Genomic DNA, 22331 nt, shown 5'->3' with positions numbered 1-22331 from the left:
TGCTTATGGGTGACTTTAACGGAGTGCCAGTGCCAGAATTGGATAGGACAAAGAAAAGGAAGAACGAAGGTAAATTACCAAAATCCTTCTTCGAATTGGTAGAAAACCTGGGCCTAGTGGATATTTGGAGATTGAAGCACCCTACGACCAAACAGTTCACGTTCTTTTCAGAACCAAATCAAAGTTCTGGAAGGATAGACTATATATGGATCTCCAAAGAACTAGTGCCCAGGGTGAATAAAACAGAGATAATACCACGAACACTGTCAGACCATAATTCTATATTTATGGAATTAAAAAGCAAGGACCAAAATTCTTTCAGGTGGAGAATGAATGAAGAGCTATTCGATGATAAAGAGGTGGTGATGAAAGCCAAGAAGGTCCTGAAAGATTATTTTTACTGGAATTTACATAAAGACACTGGACTTGACATGGTATGGGACGCAAGCAAAGCAGTGATGAGAGGCTTTCTAATACAGCAAAACAGTTTCCTGAAACGAAAGAAAGTAAAGAAGAAGGAAGAAATTTTGAAATGTCTCATGGAAAATGAGAAAAACCTGATAGATAAACCAGAGAATCAACAAATCAAGAATAATATAAAGATGCTACAGACACAATTCTCTATGTTGATCAATCAGGAAATAGAGTGGAAAATAAAACAAATGAGACAAAAAAATTTCGAATCAGCAAATAAAACAGGAAAACTGTTGGCCTGGCAATTAAGGAAACGCCAAAATCAAAATATAATAACTAAGATAAAAATGGAGGGAGGAGTGACGGAAGTGTTGGGGTTAAAAGCAAAATCAGCAGAAACTGGTTGAGGAACTTACACATAGAGACCAAGACTTAAACAAATGCTTGGTTTAATGGAGAAAGTAAATTTAACAAAAATTAAATCAGGCTTATACAAAATACCCACACAACCAAACCACCCACCAAGAGCACACTGGGAAAACGCCCAGCACAGAGGCAACACACAACACCCCTGATATACCCTGCATCATCAGCTTCACAGCAACACCTGTAGAGCTGCTCCACAGCTGCAGAGCCCCAGTCATTAAATCTTTCCTGACTCTTAAAGGTACAGTGAAACAATAATGACACTTTTACACAATCATTCAACATATCCCCTGCAGTTCATTATTGTGAAACAGAGACAAACTTTGTACATGTCTTTCATGAGCAACTTTTGGAAGTGCTTTAGTAAAGATGTCTGCAACTTGTTTGTCACCTGGAACATATTCAAAAACAATTGTTTTGTCAGCAATCAAATTCTTTACAAATTGTAAACGTAATCTCAACACTCTAGTGCGCTGTGTGTTGGTTTCTGAGCACAGGATAGCAAGTCCACTCTGGGAATCGAGATAAACTTTTACTGGGAGTGATACTGGCATCTTTAAGTCTTCAAATATTTGTAAATACCACTCTATATCACGAATGGCCTGAGTACAGGCATATAACTCACTTTCAGTTGAAGAAAGACAATTAATCCTTTGATTCTGTGCTTTCCATTCAAAAGGACACCCATTATAAAAATAAACCATACCAGATGTACCTTTGTAATTATTTTGCTCTACAGCATGAGATGCATCACAATATATTTCAAAACCTTTGTCAATAGATGGTGTAAATTCCAACCTATAATGTTTTGTGTGTTTGAGGTACATCACCACTCTCTTAAGAGCTTTGAAGCATTGGGTAGTGGGTTTTTCTACAAATTTTGCCAGAAAATGAAAAGCATAAGTCACATCTGGCCTTGAAACTCTTTGAATAAAATTGAGCTTGCCTATGGCAGAGCGATACAAAGTTTTGTCAGAGAACATGTTATTGCCATCTGTAAAAGTAAAACCACATACCATAGGCGTTTCTTTCCCATTTGCATTCTTTAAACATAACATTTCAACAAGATCATCTATTTTTGCATTTTGATGAATCAGATAAGAACCATTTTTGCCTTCTTCAATTTGCATGGATATATAGTTTTTAGCTTTGCCTAATTCTACCACATCAAATTTTTCTTGTAACAGTGACACTATCTGTGTATATTCATGTTTAGTTCTTGTAGAAATTAGTAAATCATCTACAAACACACATAATTTGGTCACAGAATTTCCATTTTCTTTTGTAAATACACAGTTATCTGCCTTGCCTTGTGTAAAGCCAAAATTCAGCAATTCCTTCACTAAAGTCTGATGCCAGTTTTTACCACTCTGATGCAAACCATAAAGAGATTTATTTAGTTTGCACACTACTCCTTTAGTGGCGATTACGCCATCAGGGACACGCATAAAAATTTGTTCTTCTAAATCTGCAAACAAATAGGCAGTTTTTATATCTACATGATAGACAGAATGTCCACGCTGGGATGCATCTTTTAACAAAAGCTTAACAGATTCATACTTTACGCTCGGTGAGTAACACAAATCATAGTCTTCACCTGGGATTTGCTGGAAACCTCTGGCTACTAACCTAGCCTTGTACCTTACAACTTCGTTTTTATCATTCATTTTCACTTTATAAACCCATTTTGAATCAATAACTCTCATGTCTGGGGTTTGTGGTACAAGAGACCAAGTGTTATGCTCTTTTAAAGAAGCTATTTCATCATCCATAGCTTTGTACCAATTTGCAGCTTCATGCAAAGGTAATTTTTGAACATCGTTGTAGCATTTTGGCTCAAAAACTGCTTTATTGGCATACACAGTATATAACTGCTCTTTTGAAAACCGTCTTGGTTCCTGTCTCTTTCTGTCTGAACGTCTTAGTCCTGAAGAGCTAGGCCCTTCAGAATCAGTAGAACTATTTGGACTTCTAGCTTCAGACTGTAAATTGCTATCATCAGACTGATGAGACTCTTGTGGGCTTTTCTTACTCTCAGAAAACTCAGAAGAACTTAACCTTTCTTTAGGTGTCTGTGTCTTTAAATTTTCAAACAAATCACCAGACACAACAGGCTTTTCGTCTTCAGATTCACTAGTATCCCCTGCTCCAGCTTCTCCCTCTTCTACTTCCTCCTCATCAGCATTATCTAAACCATCACTATCTTGAAAAATAGCAACTCTATTCCAATTTACAGTTTCAATCATGCTTCTGGTAATATGAAATTTACCAGTTGCTGGTACATAAACTCTGTACGCCCCCTGCTGGTAGCCCATAAACTTTCCTTGAACACTACGTTCATCCAACTTGTGTCTAGCAGGGTAGTGAATAATAACGTCTGAACCCCAAATTCGCAGGTATTTTAAATTAGGGCGTTTTTTAAACAACATTTCATAGGGTGTAACATTTAAACTAGAATGATAGGATCTGTTTTTAACAAAAAGATAGGCATGAAGAGATTCCGCCCAATATTCTTTCCCCAAATTAGCATCATGCAAGTAAGTTTTAACACCTGCCTGCAAATCACGTTGCACTACTTCTACAATCTCATTCTGCCAAGGACTTCTAGGGCAGGACAACTCGTGAACAGTCCCCTGCGCTTCCAGGAAATGTGAAAATTCCTCAGAAACAAATTCTCCCCCCCTGTCAGAAAACAAATGCTTTATAGGTTTGTTAAAGTGGGTTTTTACCCAGTTGCAAAAAATCTTGTACTTCTCAAGTGCTTGTGACTTTTCAGCAATGGTGTAAACAAAACAATATCTGCTGTACTGATCAATAAGAGTAAGCCAATATTTTGAATTTCCTAAAGAAGGAGGGAGTGGCCCTACTAAATCACAATGCACACGTTCAAATGGCTCTGTTACTTTCCTGCCTGAGCATTTACCCTTTCTTGCAACCTTAATCTTATTCTTACAACAAGATACACATTGCATATAGTATTTACATGGCTTTAAGTTTAGTCCATCAACAATCTTCTCTGTCTTAATCACATCTGTGAAATTTAAATGTCCCAAAAGTCTATGCGCCTCATGAATACATCCGGAGTGAGGCTTTACATTTCTCAGCCCCTGACTTGGCTGGGTTACTCTACAGTTCACAGGTGGCTGTGAATGCTTTTTAAAATATAGTCTATATAAACCTTCAGACTCTCTGGCATACAATACACGCTTTCCCCCTTTGTAGAACTCACATAGTGATTTTGTGAAGCACACAGTTACTCCTTGGCGTGCAAAGCAACTTACTGATAATAAATTGTCCACTGATGGGCAGTAAGTGCAATTTGCTATTGTGATGTTCAAGGAGTCAAGTTTCACAGTACCTCTGCCAAGCGACTGTAGAACGTCGGAGTTGGCCAGATGAATGGTGCCAATTTCCTCTTCGAAAGAAACAAACAGACTTCGGTCGTTACAAAGATGAATTGACGCCCCGGAATCTACTACAAACGATTTCCACGTGTCATCTTTAATTACTTTACGACCTAATTCACGAGCATGGAACGCTCGCGGCTCACGTCCATCTTTACGATGTGCTGCCGACTGCTGGGTTGCTGTCTGTGATTTACGGACTGGAACGGACCCTGAAGCATTTTGCTTTTTAAATCTGCAGTCCCTCACAAGGTGCCCCTGCTTTTTACAAAACCAGCAATGCTTGGAAGTTTTGAAAGCAGATGAATCACCACAGACTTGCATACGGCGTTCCTCATTATTTTTAGAAATAGGAGTGCTAATCCCACAAGCCTCCCTTCTGTCCAGCTCGCCCATCAATCTTGCTGTTACCCCTTCCACAGTTAATTGTGCTGGAGGTACAGCAGATATCTGGCTAGCTATGGCAGACACTGACTCCTTTCTAACGTGCACTGCCGCAAGACTGTCCCACATTTCTTTGGCAGTCTTCTTATTTCTTATATACACAACTTGCTGATCACTAACAGACAAGTTAATTAATGCCCTTGCTTTAGCATCACCTTTCGACCAGGCATCGGTCATAGGAGCAGGAGGGTCCTCGGTCACGTACTTCCACACATCACGGGAAGTCAGAAGTGCTTCCATGCGAAAGGACCATAGACTGTAGTTCTCGGCCGTTAGTTGCGGGAATGTTAAAGCCTTCTCAGCCTCAGCAACACGGTCTGCCATGCTGGAACTTTTCAACCACCAGCCCACAAAACCGTTGCAGCAAAAAGAAGGAAAAAACCTTTCTAAACCTTTCTCCAAAAACTAACATGTGCAGTTCCACACTCAACCACTGGGCCCATAACCAAGATGTTGGGGTTAAAAGCAAAATCAGCAGAAACTGGTTGAGGAACTTACACATAGAGACCAAGACTTAAACAAATGCTTGGTTTAATGGAGAAAGTAAATTTAACAAAAATTAAATCAGGCTTATACAAAATACCCACACAACCAAACCACCCACCAAGAGCACACTGGGAAAACGCCCAGCACAGAGGCAACACACAACACCCCTGATATACCCTGCATCATCAGCTTCACAGCAACACCTGTAGAGCTGCTCCACAGCTGCAGAGCCCCAGTCATTAAATCTTTCCTGACTCTTAAAGGTACAGTGAAACAATAATGACACTTTTACACAATCATTCAACAGGAAGAACCAAAGGAAATTAAGAAAGCCTTTCAAAAATTTTACAAAGACTTGTATTGCAAAAAGAAAGAAGAGGAAAAGAAGATAAGATAAGATATCTTTATTGTCATTGTCCCCTTGCGGGAACAACGAAATTACTCGGTTGCTACATCCACTCAGATAAAGCATTCCGCATAATCCAAAATTACAAAAAGCTAATTAAAAACAGTAATCATACTACAAAATGACAAGTAAAATAAGATGACTTCAAAGATGGCTTTCCATTTAAGGCCAAAATTGCTCTAGAGAAGAAACTGTTCCTGAGACGGCTCGTTCTTGCCTGCATAGTTCTATATCTCCGTCCCGATGGCAGGAGCTGAAAGAAATGGTGACCAGGGTGCGTTGGATCTCTTGATATATCTAGTGCTTTTCTATGGCACCTGGTGGTGTAAATTTGTTCTAAGGTGGTGAGTGAGCAGCTAATAATGCTCTCTGCTGTTTTAATAATTCTACACAGCCCTGCTCTGTCCTGGGAAGTACAGCTTCCGTACCACACACATAAACCGTACGTGAGCACGCTCTGTATGGCACAGTGATAGAAGGCAAGCAGCAGCTTTTGTGGAAGATGGTTTTTCCTTAAAATTCTCAAAAAATACAGATCAGTGAATATTTAGGAAAATACGGCGGGAAACAAATCCCTGAAGATGAAAGAAAGAAACTCAACAACAGGATAACAACACAAGAGGTACAACAAGCAATAAAGAGAATGAAACAAGGAAAAGCCCCAGGACCAGATGGACTTACAGCGAAATACTATAAGGTTTTAAATGGACAGTTGGTACCAATTTTAGAAGAAGTGATGAATGGTGTTCTTGCAGGTGGTAAGATTCCAAACACATGGAAGGAAGCGTATATAACATTGATTCCAAAGCTGGGCACAGATGGCTTAGAAGTCAGAAATTATAGACCAATTTCATTATTGAATAATGACTACAAGCTTTTTGCAGATATAATGTCTAAGAGGTTGAAAGAAGTTTTAAATCAGATGATACATAAAGACCAAGCTGGTTTTCTTCCTGGTAGACAGTTAAAGGACAATGTTAGACATATAATAGATGTAATAGAGTATCTGGAAACCAAGATAGATAAACCAGCAGTTTTAATGTTTGTAGATGCTGAGAAAGCATTTGACAATATATCTTGGCAGTTTATGAAGAGGAATTTGGAATCGATGGTTGGGAAAGATTCATTTTTGAATGGGATCGAGGCGATATATTCAGAACAAAAAGCAAGATTGATAATTAATAATACATTAACGGAATATTTTGACATCACAAAGGGAACTAGACAGGGATGTCCTTTATCTCCTCTGCTATTCATCATGGTCCTGGAAGTACTACTGAACAGATTAAGAGATCTTTCCTCAATTAGAGGAATTAAAGTCGGTGCAAACCAATATAAAGTGAAAGCCTTTGCAGATGATTTAGTTTTAACATTGGAAAACCCTAAGGAAAGTGTTGCAGAAGCTATAGAAGAAATTGAGAAATTTGGCCAATTTGCAGGATTTAAATTAAATAGACAAAAAACAAAGGTTATGGCAATGAATATGACGAAAGAGGAAAAACAGGAGCTACAGCTAAAATATGGATTCGACGTGGCAAAAAAAGTAAAATACCTGGGAATATGGATGACAGCAAAGAATATTAATTTGTATAGTGATAATTATGAACCAGTATGGAGAGAAATAAAGAAAGACCTGGAAAGATGGACTAATATGAAAATGTCATTCCTGGGAAGAATAGCAGCAATAAAGATGAATATATTACCTAAGATGTTATTCCTATTTCAAACTATACCTGTTGTGAAAGGTACAAGACAATTTCAAGACTGGCAGAAGATTTTGTCAAGATTTGTCTGGCAGGGGAAAAAGCCCAGAATAAAACATAAAATTTTGGTAGATAGAAAAGAAAGAGGCGGATTCTCCCTACCAGACCTAAGACTTTATTATGAAGCGTCTTGTATGTGTTGGATAAAAGAGTGGATAACTCTAAAGAACACGGATCTGCTAGACCTGGAAGGGTTTAATAATAGATTCGGATGGCATGCATATCTATGGTATGATAAAAAAAAGTCTCATACAGGGTTTACAAACCATGTGATAAGAAGATCTCTGTACGAGGTATGGGAAAGAAACAAGATGCTGTTAGAGACCAAAACACCATGGTGGGTTTCACCAGTCGAGGTATTAACAGTTAAGAAAGTAAATATGGAGGGGAGGCGGGCCACGTACGAGGAAATTTTGACAAAAACTGAAAAAGGCTGGAGTCTGAAACCCTATGAAGAAATTAAAGGAATGTTAACAGGATGGATACAATATCATCAAATAAACGATGTTCTTAGAGAGGACAGGAAAATAGGATTCGAGGACAAAAGGTCCAAATTTCAGATAGAAGTGCTAGAAGGCAAAACAAAGCTTCTATCAAAAATGTATGACTTGTTGTTAGAGTGGTATACAAAAGATGAGTTGACAAAAGAGGTGATGATTAAATGGGCAAAGGATTTTGGGCATAATATTGAATACGACGTGTGGTTGAAATTATGGAATCAAACTTTAAGATTTACAGCATGTACTGCCTTGAAAGAAAATATATATAAGATGATTTATAGATGGTATTTAACACCAGTTAAACTAGCCAAAATGTATAGAATGAGTGATAGAGCGTGCTGGAAATGTAAAGAGAGTGATGGTGAATTTTATCATATGTGGTGGACATGCGATAAGGTAAAAAGATTTTGGGAGATGTTTTATAATGAATTGAAAAAGATGTTTAAATATACTTTTCCAAAAAAACCAGAAGCATTTTTGTTAGGAATAATAGGAGGAGAGATTAGAAAAGAAGATCAAGTATTGTTTATGTATGCGACAACCGCGGCTAGGACATTGTTAGCCCAAAAATGGAAATTACAGGAATTACCAACAATTGAGGAGTGGCAGATAAAAATGATGGATTATGCTGAACTTGCTAGACTGACTTGCAAGATCCGTGACCAAGGGGAGACAAGGTTTCAAAAGGATTGGAGTAAATATGTGGACTATATGGAGAAAAACTGTAGATCTTTAAAAACACTTGCAGGATTGAAATAAATCCTACGAATTGACTAAAAAGTTAAAAAGGAACTGCAAAAATGGAGTCAATAAGAAACCCGCATGAAGGGAGGGGGGGAAGTCACAGCTCGGCAGAGCAAGATGTAAGATGGAAATATAAGATGTTTTGTATAAAAGATTTTTTTATTTTAATTTGTTAAATTTGGAAAATGGAATAAAAATTTATTTTAAAAAAAAGGCAGGATAGAAATCTTATAAATAATGAATTAATAAAACAACAGGAACTCACATCAGAGGGTGCACAAGTCCCAAAATATATTTGGGGGGGAATTAAGGAGCCAATTTCCACCCTCACCCCACCCAAAAAAGGAAACACAGCTCAATGAGGACTGAAGATGCTCAGTTGCCACAGAATGCTGAAGGGGAGTAGCTGGAAGTCTGAACAAAAACACTCAGCACTGCAATGTTTTGTCCCACAGGTTCCCTCAAATAATCAATACTGTAATTAGTTTGGAGGTGAAATGGGACCAACCAAAAGCAAGGTAGAGGTTTCTACATATTCTGGGGACTCCCTAGGAACACAGAAGTATTTAGGTTTGTAAACTAAAATAACAATAAAAACAATTCAAAACCCACAAAACAGGCTCCCAATGGTTTCTGAGCTTCCAAGATGTCCAGAATGCCAAGGTGGCAGGTGAGAAAGAGAGAAAGGAAAGGGGTGACAGATCAGAAGAAGCATCAATTGGCCAGCTCAAGTTCCTAAGAGCTTTGTCTTCTGGGAGTGGTGAAGACTAGGGTTGCAGAGCTTGTGTGCCATGAGGTTTTTTTAAAAAAAACTCCCTTCTCTCCAGGGATCTTTTGTAACTTTCGTAATATATAATGCCGCACTATATAATGGAAGCAGGCATTTAGAAAAAAATGAAGACAGTAATGATGCTAGTTTCCAGACATGCTGCTGTATATCCTCTTGGGGAAAAGAGGCCAACTAACAAGAAAACAATCTCAGAAAGCAAATAAGAGATTCAACAGAAAGAGAGACACCAAATTTCAGCAGAACAGTTAGAAGCAGGACTAGGATTTAGACAAATCCCCTGTTATAACTTGCCAGTCTAAATCCATAATAAATATTGATACGAGATCCTCATACACTGTAAATAATTAAAAAGCTACCACACATTGTTGGACAAAAGTTTACTTTAATAGCTTTTAGAATCAAAATAGCCTCAATAAATTGTATCCTTAAATTTATCCTATAAAACTGCCTAAGGATTAAATCAACCAAAGCTTTCATTAATACATTTACTTGTTAAGGTTTGCAGCTCTCCCCCCCCCCCGCCGCCCTTTCTGTAATATCCTGTTGGTATTTAGGGGCTAGAACAGTATTCAATGGGTTTACATTAATATACAAATGCCAAAGGGGAAAAAAACCATCCACCTTCAGCTAAGTAAGCGATTAGTAAAGGCAACTCTCATTTTGTGTGCATCACTGCAAACCCAGAAGTAGCAGAAAAGGGGGGCATAATGGGGCAGGGTCACCAGAATGGGGCAGGTTTATGTGTACTCCGCCAACGTGCATAATGACTTGGAACTGAACTCCCGTGCAAAACAGGTATTGCCTGTGCTACCTATGTTTGTGTCCAAAACCAGTCCACCATCACATAACAGCTGTCAGTACTTCACTCCTAAACCAAGTTTAAAAATCAACATTCCTAACAGCAAACTCAGGTTGATTATTACCAACAAAACAGGGGCCAAAACAGGACCACTGAGAAACTAGAGGGAGATTATCAGCAAACAGAGGTAAACCCAATGATCACAGAAGTACTGTACATTTTGCGCAACAGGGGAAGGGCCCAGCAGCAATCTCATATTGTGTGCCGTATTGGGGGGGGGGGAGAGAACCAGAGAACTGGGCAGCAGGAGTGAATTAGCCTACATTTATGGTATCCTGACGGAGAACATGGTTGGCCAGCCCCTGAACAGGGACACTTTTCCTAAGGGCTTAAGACAAAACAAAACATTTGTATGTCTCACTTGCTATGCGCAAAATCAAACAAAAAGAAAGGGTATATCCTTGGCTTTCTAGATTATCGAACCACTGCTGAAAGAATAAAGCCAGGATAAGATCACATACTTGTATAAAAATTAAGAACCTTACCATTTTAGGATCAGATTAAACATTAAAAGAGCCACGTGGCTGCTTGTTGAGAGCTAAATCCCCACTTCTCCCCAGTAACATCCTGTAGATGAAGATGCATGGCATCATCATGCTCACATTTCCTGCCCCACTCCACTAGAAGTCACACATCTTCAGCAGTATACAGCCAACCAGTACAATTCTGTAAAACCAGTGTTATACAGTTACAATGGTTATACTGCTCAGCACTCTGAAGACTGAATTCTGCAAAGTTGCAGCTTCTTCAAAAATAGCAGCAGATACAGACCATAATACAAACAAAAGATTAATAATGCATAGGTTAACATAAGAACACAAGAGCCTGCAGAATCAGGCCAATGCCCATGTAGTCCAGCATCCTGTTCTCACAGCGACCACCCAGATGCCTATGGGAAGCCAAAAAGCAGAACCTGAATGCAGCAGTGATCTCTTCACTTGCGATTCCCAGCAACTGGCATTCAAGGTCATACTGCCTTCAACAGTGTATGTAAATTACTGTGGCCAGGCTAGCTCAGTCCATAAACAGCAGGACCTGACAAAGCAGCTACAGCTGGAAAAAGGCACCACGTGCTGCCAATGCATCAAGTGCCAATGCTGGAACTAGGAGTACCTCAAACTATGAACCTACTCCTTCAGAGTGATTACAATCCAATCTGTAATCCAATCCCAAGGGGGAGGCAAACGACAGAGACCAGCAGAACACAAAGGGGAACGAACTGCAGCGCTGGAAGAAGGCAAAGGAAGATCAGCTGATAGGCGGTGACAGCTGCCAGCCCTTCTCAGCTGATCTTCCTTTGCCTTCTTCCTGTACTGCAGCTCCTTCCCCTTTGCTAGACGAATGCCCCTTTCACTAGGTTTTGCAATTGGAGGTTTTTATGGCTACAGTTCGCAAGACGAAGCGGTGGCCATAAAAAAACTCATTGTCTTGCGAGGCAACCTCCGATCGCAAAACCTATTCGTATAGCGGAAAATTCGTCTTACAGGGCATTCGTCTAGCGAGGCACCACTGTATATTGCTCAAGTAGTATGTACTATGTCAGTTCTATAAAATATTTTTGTTATTACATGTAATTGGTAATTACTTTTTGTACTTTTTGCACTACTATAGTGATGGATGTATGCATACAATGGTACAATACTGAAGTTCTTAAAACTGTGGGGTTACTTAGTTCCAACAAACTGTCAGGTTTTGTATCTTAAGTTATAGGGTATTCTTCACCTTGATGACTTATATGCAAAGTTTTTTACTTGAAAATGGTGCCAGGTTTATTTGCATCACTTCCTAGATGTACATTTAATACCAAACCTAGATTGAAAGTCAGTCTTTCTATCAATTGAGGGTTAATATTCTGCATTCCCCACTAAAATTAATCAAGATAAAAACCATACTGCCAGTACATATTCAAATGCAACAGCAATACTGAGTTAGTTTTCACTGCCCTGACTTTCACACATTTTTAGAAAATACTCTTAGTCAAAGCTAAACTGACTACCGGTAACAACATTCCCCAAGTGTCTGTTATGGTATCAAAGATATGTTCCTACAGGTACTGCTAGTGAGACTAATACTTTTAAGATAGACTTCCATTTTCTCCTGCTGTTGCTCTACTGGCAGTGAAGTCTTGCATTGTAATAGAAAGCTTTCAAGAGTAGAAAATTGCTATATTCAGATGAATGGAAGATGAGCAAAATGGAAGAAGTCTCCTCTCTCCTACACAATGCTAAGGGGGCATGAAGGAAATCTATTTCTCCTCCCTCCCTATACCACTAGGAACAAGAAGGAATGAGTCACTGAGGAACAAAGTATGAGATGCAGAATATGGGGTCATCCAATGAAGCTGAGAGATTCATAACAGACAAAAGGAAGTATTTCTTTATACGGTGGATATATAATTTGTGGAATTCACTACCAGAAGGTGTAGTGATAGCCACCAACTTGGATAGCTTTAAAATGAAATTAGATAAATTCATGGAGGATAAGGCTACGAATGGCTACTTGTAGCGATAACTATTACCTCCAGTCTGGAAGGTAGCATTTATATTAATATCAGTTGCTGGGGAACACGAGTGGAAGAATTATGCCCTAATTGTTGGCTTTCCATAGGATTCTGATTGTCCATTGTAGAAGTAGAATGCTGGTTTAGACTGATACAACAGAGCTCTTGCGTTTTTTCAAGGGCAAGCATCTGAGTCAGGGATTGTTTGATCTGAGTGGAAGAAGCAGCTGCAGAAAAAGAATTGTCTGGAGAGTACATTTAGGATCTATTCAAACTTCCTTGTTGTAGAAGGAAGCCCTCTGGGTCTGTGAGCTGAGGAAATGTGATCACAGCTCGGGAAGCTTGCCTCTCAACTGTAGGAAAAAGGATATGATGTGAGGATTGAAGCTCCTTCCACTTCCTGGTTCAGCCCTGGGTGTCCTATCTTCACAAATCCAAAGAGATACAAGGCGGAGTAATGTTTCTAAGGTAATGATATTATTTTTAAGGCAATATAGATTTGCAAGAAATCCCTGCTCTTTTAATACTAAATATGAAAGGACAGCTGCAGTAGTTCAGTTTGGGGCATGCATGAAATAGATTTAGTAAAGGAGTATCTGGCAATCTTGAGTTTTCAGCTATATGATCATGAACAGCATACTGGTAGTATTGGCAGGGCTTGCACTGTCCAACAGGGATTTACAGAAAAAATAATTCCCACTTCTGGTGGCAATACTTTCTTTTTGAAGAAGAGACTTGGAAGTTTATATCCAGCCAAGTAAATTCCACTGGTACACACCACTCCAGCTTCATAGCCAAAGTAGAATAAAACTTTTCATTTTTAGAACTTTTAGGTATGTGGTGTTTTTTTTACAGTGTAGCAACAACCAGATTAGACTGGCATCATGGACATCAAAGAAGACACGTGTGTTAAGTTGACTGTGAAGGCAATTAAACAACACACATTTTAGCACCAATTTTCCGTCTTTGCTAGCTCCTTCTGCCTTAATCCATGTTTTGTATCTTTTAGCACACTTATGTTTACTTCATTAGGACCTTTTTGATGTGCTCATACACAGCAGAACTACAAGTCATTTATTTGTTCCATTCCATGTAAGAAACACACAAGATAGTTTACAGCAGGGGTGGACAACTTCCAAGAGACTGTGATCTACTCACAGAATTAAAAACTGGCAGTGATCTACCCATTTTATTGGGGTTCAGGTCAAAATTGTTGAGCTTTTTGGGGGGTTCAGGATGCATAAGTTGCTTAGCTCTGGGACGGAGGGGGTGCAACATTTTTACATTATTTTGGGGTCAAAGAGAAACAGCAACTCACCAAAGGATCGCTGTGAGGAAAACAGCCTCGGTTTGTAAACTCCGTCTTCCGTTCTCCAACAATGGAGTGCGGGCCGGGGCGAGGCTGGAAGGGGGCCAAAACCTTGCAGGGATCGACCTGTTGGACATCCCTGATTTATAGTATTTCAATTAAAACTGCAAAAATTGTACTCAAAAAATCAGACCTCCTCTTCAGTATATTAATGAGGGAAGCAAGACTCCAAACACCCTACAGAACCTTTAAATACCATAATGCACTCTATGTGGAGCTACCTTTTAAGAGTTTGGAAACTGCAACTGGTGCATGGGTACTGACAATGACAGTGTCCCTGGATCATTTAGCACCTCTCTTGAAATAATTGCACTGGCTACCTATTTCTGTTCTTCCAAACCTTTCAACAACAGCAGTGAGCTTTTGTTTTTGTTTTCAAATAAGAGAAATACTGTGGTTTTTGTTGTTGTTTTGTACTATTTATGCTTAAAGGTTTTTTTATTCATTTACTGTTGTGGTTATCTACTGATTTTTTCCCACAGGGTACATATTCTGTAACATTAGGGTAAGGGATTAGATATAGGTTTTATATCTATCTTTCTATAAAAATAACAATCTAGGACTGTTGGCATAATCAGAGCTAAGCTATGTTCGGAAGTCCTTTGTTAAAATGTCACCCGCCCTGTGCCATAATATTCCCATTCACCATTCCCATTCATTTAAAGGATTACATAAAGTAAGACATATGTAGTATTTTGAACAGTCAAAATTAGTATACTAAGAGAAGACCCACACTATATTTTAAAGTCCATGCGACACACATGACTTCCTCCAAAGAATTTTGTGAATTGTAGTTTTGCCCTACAAAACTAGCTAGAATTTCTATCACCCTTAAGAAGCTACAGCTCCCAGCATCCCGCGGGGAGTCATGTGCTTTAAATGTGCATTGGATGTGCTTTAAATGTATTGTACAGATCTGTCCGAACACGTAAGTATTAATATTGGTTCAGCAAGTATTCAAGCAGAAACAACCAGATACTTCTAAACTATACAGCAGGGCTTAAAAGCTACAGCCTTACCCCACTGCTCACCTCCCTAGAAACTGGTATTGAAAACCACACTGCCCATAAATGTGGAAATGTAATTTATTTATTATATCCAATATTGTTGACAGACCAGTCCTCCATAAATTTCTCCAATGCCCTTTTAAACCATCCAAGTTGCTGGCCATTTCAACTTTTGATAGCAAATTTAATACATTAATAAAATGTTGTGTGAAAATGCACTTCCTTTTGTCTGTTCAAAATCTACTGTCAATCACTTTTGCAGCTCAAACTCTAGTTCTATTATTATGAGGGGGTAAAGTTTCTATCTGTTCTCACCAAAGCATTACTGATGTTTCAGAAAACAAACCACCTGACATAGGTGGCGCTGTGAGTTAAACCACAGAGCCGAGGGCTTGCCGATCAGAAGGTCGGCGGTTCGAATCCCCGCGACGGGGTGAGCTCCTGTTACTCGGTCCCAGCTCCTGCCAACCTAGCAGTTCGAAAGCACATCAAAGTGCAAGTAGATAAATAGGTACCGCTACAGCAGGAAGGTAAACGGTGTTTCCGTGTGCTGCTCTGGTTCGCCAAAAGCAGCTTTGTCATGCTGGCCACATGACCTGGAAGCTGTACGCCGGCTCCCTCGGCCAATAACGCAAGATGAGCGCCGCAACCCCAGAGTCGGTCATGACTGGACCTAATGGTCAGGGGCGCCTTTACCTTTAAGAGCTTACTATTCAACAAAGGTTTTCACTTCCTACAGAACACAGGGTACAGTTCTGAAAACAGAAGACCGTTGAAGAAACGTGACACGTTGACAAGCTGGAGGACATTTAGGTATGAAAATGGTTGAAGTTTTTATTATAACAAGTTCCCTGGTCAGATCACATTAAAACACAGTATTAAAAACAGCTTAAAACAACTTACAATAACAATGATAAAGTGTGTCCTAAGATAGCCATGGTAGAGGTGGCTCTTTAGCATTCTCCAGAAGCTGTATAATGAAGGTGACAGACACACCTCTGTGGGGAGAGTTCCACAGCTTCCAGGCCACCACCATCACCCTGCTGATCTCAGCACCTAAGAGGGTCTGTAAGGAAGGAGGAAATCTTTCAGGTATTTGGGGCCTGAGTCATTTAGTGCTTTCAACACTAATGTGAGTGCCTTGAATTAGGCCCAGAAATGAACTGGCAACAAGAGCAGCTGGCTTAAAACAGGGGTTATATGAGATCTAAATGGACCCCAACCAGTAATCTGGCTGTTGCATTTTGGACCAACTGAAGCTTTGTGGTCAGCTTCAAGAGCAGTCCCATGCAGAGCTCATTGCAAGAATCCAATCAGGAAGTTAGGAGAGCATGAAGTACAGTGGCCAATCTCTGTCCAAAAAGGATTGTAGCTGGCAAACCAGCTGGAGTTGAAAACAGGCATTCCTAGTCTCCAGTGTTCCCCGAGTCTCCAATGTTGAATCCAGGAGCACTCCAGAACTGTTAATCTGTTCCTTCCAAGGGAATCCACTTCCCCACCTCTTAGACAAAAAAACCTGGGGCACATAACACCTTACTGTTTTCAGGATTCAGTCTCAGTTTAATAGCCCATGTCCAACCCATTACTGCCTCCAAGCACTGGTCTAACACCTCAGCCACCTCTCCTGATTCAGATGGAACAGAGAGCTAGCATTAGATAGAGCTAAAAGAACAAATCCCAACAGAATGATGGATCTTCATTCTAGGGAAAAGAAGATGGAAGGCAAGTGTAAATAGGCTACTATCAGCTTCCAAATATTAAAAATTATAAAACTGTTGTTTTTTAATTGCACAAGGAAAGAAACAGAAAATGTTTTAAATATTTATTTGTATTTTATTTGTTAAATGTGTATACCACCCTTCATCTGAAGATCTCAGGACAGTTCACAGAATAAAGCCACAAAGTATATAATGAAAACAAGAACAAAGCAAACTAGTACCCCCACAAACACAATATAGCAAATATAGGAAGAGGTTGCAATTAGGAAATAGGTTTTGCCTTCCCCACCTTGCAATACCACAAGTGCTAAACCATTTGTGTTAATTTATCTAACAACTAATTGCCAACCATATCCTAACTATATTTATCCCCAGCACAAAAATGTTACTATGGTATTAACGAAAAGCACTATATATAACACCGGTACTACAGATATTACAAGCACCTTATATTGACTGCTGTCAACAGGAAGTATCCAAAACCACCATTGGAATACCCACTGTTCTGTTACTATTGTGTGTTAGATACAAGCATCCCCAGAAGCATCCAGATTTCAAGTAAACTATCACCTGATTCTATTTCTGTTGAATATAGGGTCTAGATGTCAAAAGCTGAATACACTGTATTGGAGGGGATACTATCAATGAAGATTTCTGGTGTCCTCCAAATGTTTTAGACTACAGCTCTAATCAAGCCCAGCCATCAGTCCCCCAACTATGTTCAGGAATGATGGGACTTGTAGGACAGCAACATCTAGAAAAGGATAGGAGTTCAAGCACTTGAATCACTGGGTGTCCTCCAACTTTAGAATCCTACAATATGTAAATAAATTTCACTTTATGGAAAAGAACACAAATCCACAACAGATGCTAGAACATGTATGTACTCTGAATTATTTGAAATGTTAAGCCCATTACTGCTCCATTTTATTTTCAATTTATATCTTATTTCTCAGGGTAGAGCCCTTTATGAGCACAACACAAAATATGTGTTACAGGTAGGTAGCCATGTTGGTCTGACGTAGTCGAAACAAAAAAAAAATCCTTCCAGTAGCACCTTAGAGACCAACTAAGTTTGTCATAAGTATGAGCTTTCGTGTGCATGCACACTTCTAGGTGCTACTGGAAGGATTTTTGTTTGTTTGTTTCGACAAAATATGTGATTAAGGCATCTGGCCCACAGTCAGACCTAAAATGTAAACAATCTATAAAAATATTCAAAAAGTGAAAATCTGCACAGTAAAGTTGAGCTTTTCCTTTTTCTAGTTTTGCCCCCCAAAATTAGACATTTTTGAGCTTTCCTGAGGAAACTCGGCAAAAACGACACTGCCAACATCGGCTGCCATACGTCCAGATTTTCCTGGACATTTAGCCAATTTCCACCCAGACATTGCTTACAGCTCCAATATTCTGGATATGGCAACCCTTGACAGATAGGAGTTTTCCATAAAGTTTCTACGGTTGTAATCCAAGGCACAATTAGAATTACACTCTACTCAAACCAGTAGGATTTAGGTCTAAAAAATAAGTTACCAAGCATCACTATTTATTCTGGACTTAAGAAACTTTTCTTCAGTGCATTTGTACTACAATGATGCTGCACAGGTCTCATTCTTCCATTTATATCTAAACACAGAATTATCAGAGCAGTAAAGAGAACTCTGAAGATAGCAGTCACACACATGTACTATGATCTCTACCAAGGTGGAGCAAAGAGGTCAGCATAGCCACTTCCTGGCTTTCTGCCATAACACAATGCATGAAGATGCAGTAGCCATTCTAACACTTAGCTGAACATTTTGAGTACTTCATCTCAGAAGTTCACACACAGTAATCTTAGAAAACACTCTGAAATAATATTTACTAACCCCAAGCAATTAGGCAACTGGTCATTCTCTTTATGGAAATCTTACACAAACTATGATGCTTTTTCTAAAGTTGATGATATAACTTTTTAACTTTACTGTATGAAGTTTTACATACAAATACTGAAAAGAACCCATTTGATAAATGAACACATCCCATACACACCCAACCCAAAATACTTTTCATGCAACTGACCATTTATAGATCCGTGTTAAGACAAATTAGTAGTACTGGACAAGCCCCAAGTGGCAAACTGAAACTGCCACTTATGCATAGCTGTTTTCATATTTCATACAGGGTTGTGTAGGACCCAAAGAAAGACAACCAGAGGTGTGTGTGGCTGTCATAATGCTGTGCTTAAATGAAGGGCAATATTCTGAAGCTTAATGTACTCTTTCAGTTCTGAACATCAAGTTTCATAACTGGATGTTTAACTGGTAGGCCATTGATATCCCTAAATATAAAATCATTTACAGTGAGCAAACTTTACAGAGTTTTCTGTTCAAAAAGCATATAGTGATTTAAACATCAAAGTCTACTTTATGTCCATGTAAACCTACATTTATGCACACTCTGATTTATCTGGTTATCTGCAGCAGAAATCATATTAAGTTGTAAATCTGCTGCAATCTTTATGTAGTTTAATAACACTTGCATCCATTTTCCACAATACCGTAGTACACAGAAACCTTTTAGAGAGGTAGCAATGTTAGTCCATTGAAACAGACTTTTATGAATGTCAACTGTTAATACACTGAAACACTAGCAGCAGCCATTCAGTTTCAATGTGATTCACCAGACACTTCAGCTTGGAATTCTTCTGGCATTCTGTTGTGAGAATATGCCCAATGTTAACTTTAAAAAGCAAGTTTCTGATGTTGGTTAGGAAGTCTCTGCTCCTTGAGATCAATTCCCATTACTTTTCCTGCCCACCACAACCAGTCCTGAAAAGAAGGGGAAATCTTCCGGATTTTCTATTCACACTCGCTTGTGAAATTTGAAAACTGCGTACATTATCTAAAATATAATCAGTGGGATAGCTTTTATTCATCGTTAGATTCTGCAACGCAAGGGGTTCGCACAGTATCACAGAAACAGTTGGGATGGTAACTTTAAATACAAAACTTTTTAATGGGTCGCGCAATAGGGCTGGAAATAACATGCCCTCGAGACGCCTAATCTCTTCGCACGTCCTGGATATTCATCATCAAATGGTTGCAAAAAAAAAAAAGGCCAGAAACTTCCTCTTCACTCCGCCGCCACCCCGCACCGCGATCTCCTCGAAGTGCTCACTCGCCCACAGACACACACACACTATATACACAGGCCCTCCTCCACGACCCGGCACGCGCGCATTACTTCCATTCCCGGCCTCTCCCTTGGCCTACAGGGCTGACCTTAAGCAGCCCGGCCGGGTCTCCCCAGCAGCCGGGCCCGGGATAGAGGACCTCGGAAGTGTGGCGAAAGTTCTTAGGCCCCCTTCGAGCTTGAGGGAAGTCGCGTGTGCCACGGAGGGCAAAGGGCCTGAGGGAAAAGCGGCCCCTGAAGCCCCGCGTCACCCGACGCAGCGCCGCCGCCCACACGCCGGGCCCAGGAGAGGCCGCTGCACACCGAAGGGCGCTGGCAACTCTTTCCCGTCGGCTGCTCCGCCTCAGACCAGGCCTACGAACTCCGGCCTCCACAGTCCCAGGCTCCAGAGCGGTATCAGCGGTCGCCAGCCGCTCCCAACCCCCCACCACCAACAGCCGGGGCCTACCCGTCCCGCGCTCCCTTGCCGGGCCCCGTCCCCACCTCTTGGTTGAAAGCGTTCACAGCCTCCATGGCTGTAGCTCGGCGGCCTCTTGCTACCGCGCGCGGAGGAGCCCCGAAGGAAGCGGCGGGACGTCGTTCTCGTCGGCCTCCCGCCTTCAGGGCCTCGGCGCTAACATGTCCGTTTGGCGGCAGCCCGCAGCGCGTCTCGTTGGCGAAGTAGCCGCGCAGACTGTCTCCCCCTCAGCGGGACGGCGGCGCCCACGCCGCGAATAGCACCCTGGGATAGCGCAGGCCTCCGGGCTGCGCGCCACCCATCGGAAGAAAGGAGAGCAGCGGACCAAACCCCAGCCCCGCCCCCAGAGACGGGCATATCAACGAACAAGCGCGTGCGCTTCAGCATGATCACGTGACAGCTCCCCCTATTGCCTCGCGCCCAACGCTTTCGTCGCCTGTTTACAGACACCCCCCCCCCCAAGACGTCGACCTCGCTATAAGTCTTGGGAAAGGCAGCGAGTGAATCCTACGCACTTTAATCCTACTGAAAAGGGTCTGAACAAAATAAAAAAATTCCTTCCAGTAGCATCTTAGAGACCAACTAAGTTTGTCATTGGTATGAGCTTTCGTGTGCATGCACACTTCTTCAGATACACTAAAACAGAAGTCACCAGATCCCCACATAAGCGCATATAGTGAGAGGGTGGGGAGGGCCGGGACTGTTTATGGCTGCATTTGGTCTTACAGGAAGAATTTACAACTGTTTACGATTGGTCCCACAGGAAAAGCAAGGGGTGAGATGGTTAAAGATACCTTTATCATGTATAATGAGATAAGAATCCAATGTCTTTATTTAGACCTGGTTTCTCCATCGTTTTAATTTTGGTGATAAATTGCAGTTCAGCAACTTCTTCCAGTCTATTTCTGAAATTCTTTTGTAATAAGACAGCTACTTGGAGATCTTGTATAGAATGTCCTGGGAGATTGAAGTGTTCGCCTACTGGTTTCTCTGTCTTGTGATTCCTGATGTCAGATTTATGTCCATTAATCCTTTGGCGTAGGGTTTGGCCTGTTTGTCCGATATAGAGAGCTGAAGGGCACTATTGTCATTTGATGGCATACACAATGAAAAGGGTCTGGCCATCGTGCCAAGGGAAACGTGAATGCAGCCTCAGTGTTGCCCATTTCATACCGCCTGTGCCATAAGAAGCCAATATTGGCTAGGAAGAAGAGATTGGATTTGATATCCCGCTTTATCACTACCCGAAGGAGTCTCAAAGCGGCTAACATTCTCCTTTCCCCTCCTCCCCTACAACAAACACCCTGTGAGGTGGGTGGGGCTGAGAGACTTCAGAGAAGTGTGACTAGCCCAAGGTCACCCAGCAGCTGCATGTGGAGGAGCGGAGACGCGAACCCAGTTCCCCGGATTAGGAGTCTACCGCTCTTAACCACTACACCACACTGGCTAGGGTGGGTTTTAGAAGCAAGCAGCAACTGTGGTTTCCCAGGTATCCTTGCAAGCATAACAAGGCAATGTGAGGGACTCCACGTCAAGGGACCCCATCCCCACATCACCCGTTGAAGACAATCAACCAAGTAGGATTGGAACCACAGCAAAGCAGTTCCTCCCACCCACAACTCGGATAGGCTTTCCAGGAGGAAACCATGGTAGATAGTATCAAAAGCCACTGATAATACGAGAAAGATTAACAGAGATACAGTACAGTACCTGTACAGAGGTAATAATAAAATAATAATAATTAGTGTAGTTGTATTTATACCCCGCCCAACTGGCTGGGTTTCCCTAGCCACTCTGGGTGGCTCCCAACAGAATTAAAAGCATAATAAAGGTAAAGGTAAAGGGACCCCTGACCATTAGGTCCAGTCGT

The 22331-nt window shown here is 40.8% G+C and overlaps 1 protein-coding gene across 4 annotated transcripts in view; it reads right to left on the bottom strand.

The window, feature by feature from the left end:
* Positions 1–20661, bottom strand: part of SCAF4 (SR-related CTD associated factor 4) — a 56672-nt gene extending 36011 nt beyond the window's left edge. For 2 of the 4 annotated variants that reach the window (XM_035114327.3, XM_035114328.3), the window contains exons 1-2: positions 20488–20661; positions 16016–16178 (exon numbers count right to left, since the gene is read on the bottom strand). In XM_035114327.3, coding sequence (XP_034970218.3) covers positions 16016–16072 — 57 coding nt within the window. In that variant the 5' untranslated portion in view covers positions 16073–16178; positions 20488–20661. The remainder of the gene's footprint in view (positions 1–16015; positions 16179–20487) is intronic. The other 2 variants (XM_035114329.3, XM_088667957.1) reach the window with 1 other exon arrangement.
* Positions 20662–22331: the final 1670 nt, after the last annotated feature.

The sequence above is a fragment of the Zootoca vivipara genome, chromosome 4 (genome assembly GCF_965207765.1).
Source record: "Zootoca vivipara chromosome 4, rZooViv2.hap1.1, whole genome shotgun sequence".
Classification (NCBI taxonomy): domain Eukaryota; kingdom Metazoa; phylum Chordata; class Lepidosauria; order Squamata; family Lacertidae; genus Zootoca; species Zootoca vivipara.
Note: the sequence above shows the minus strand (reverse complement) of the source record. Positions and strands in the feature narration are given on the sequence as shown.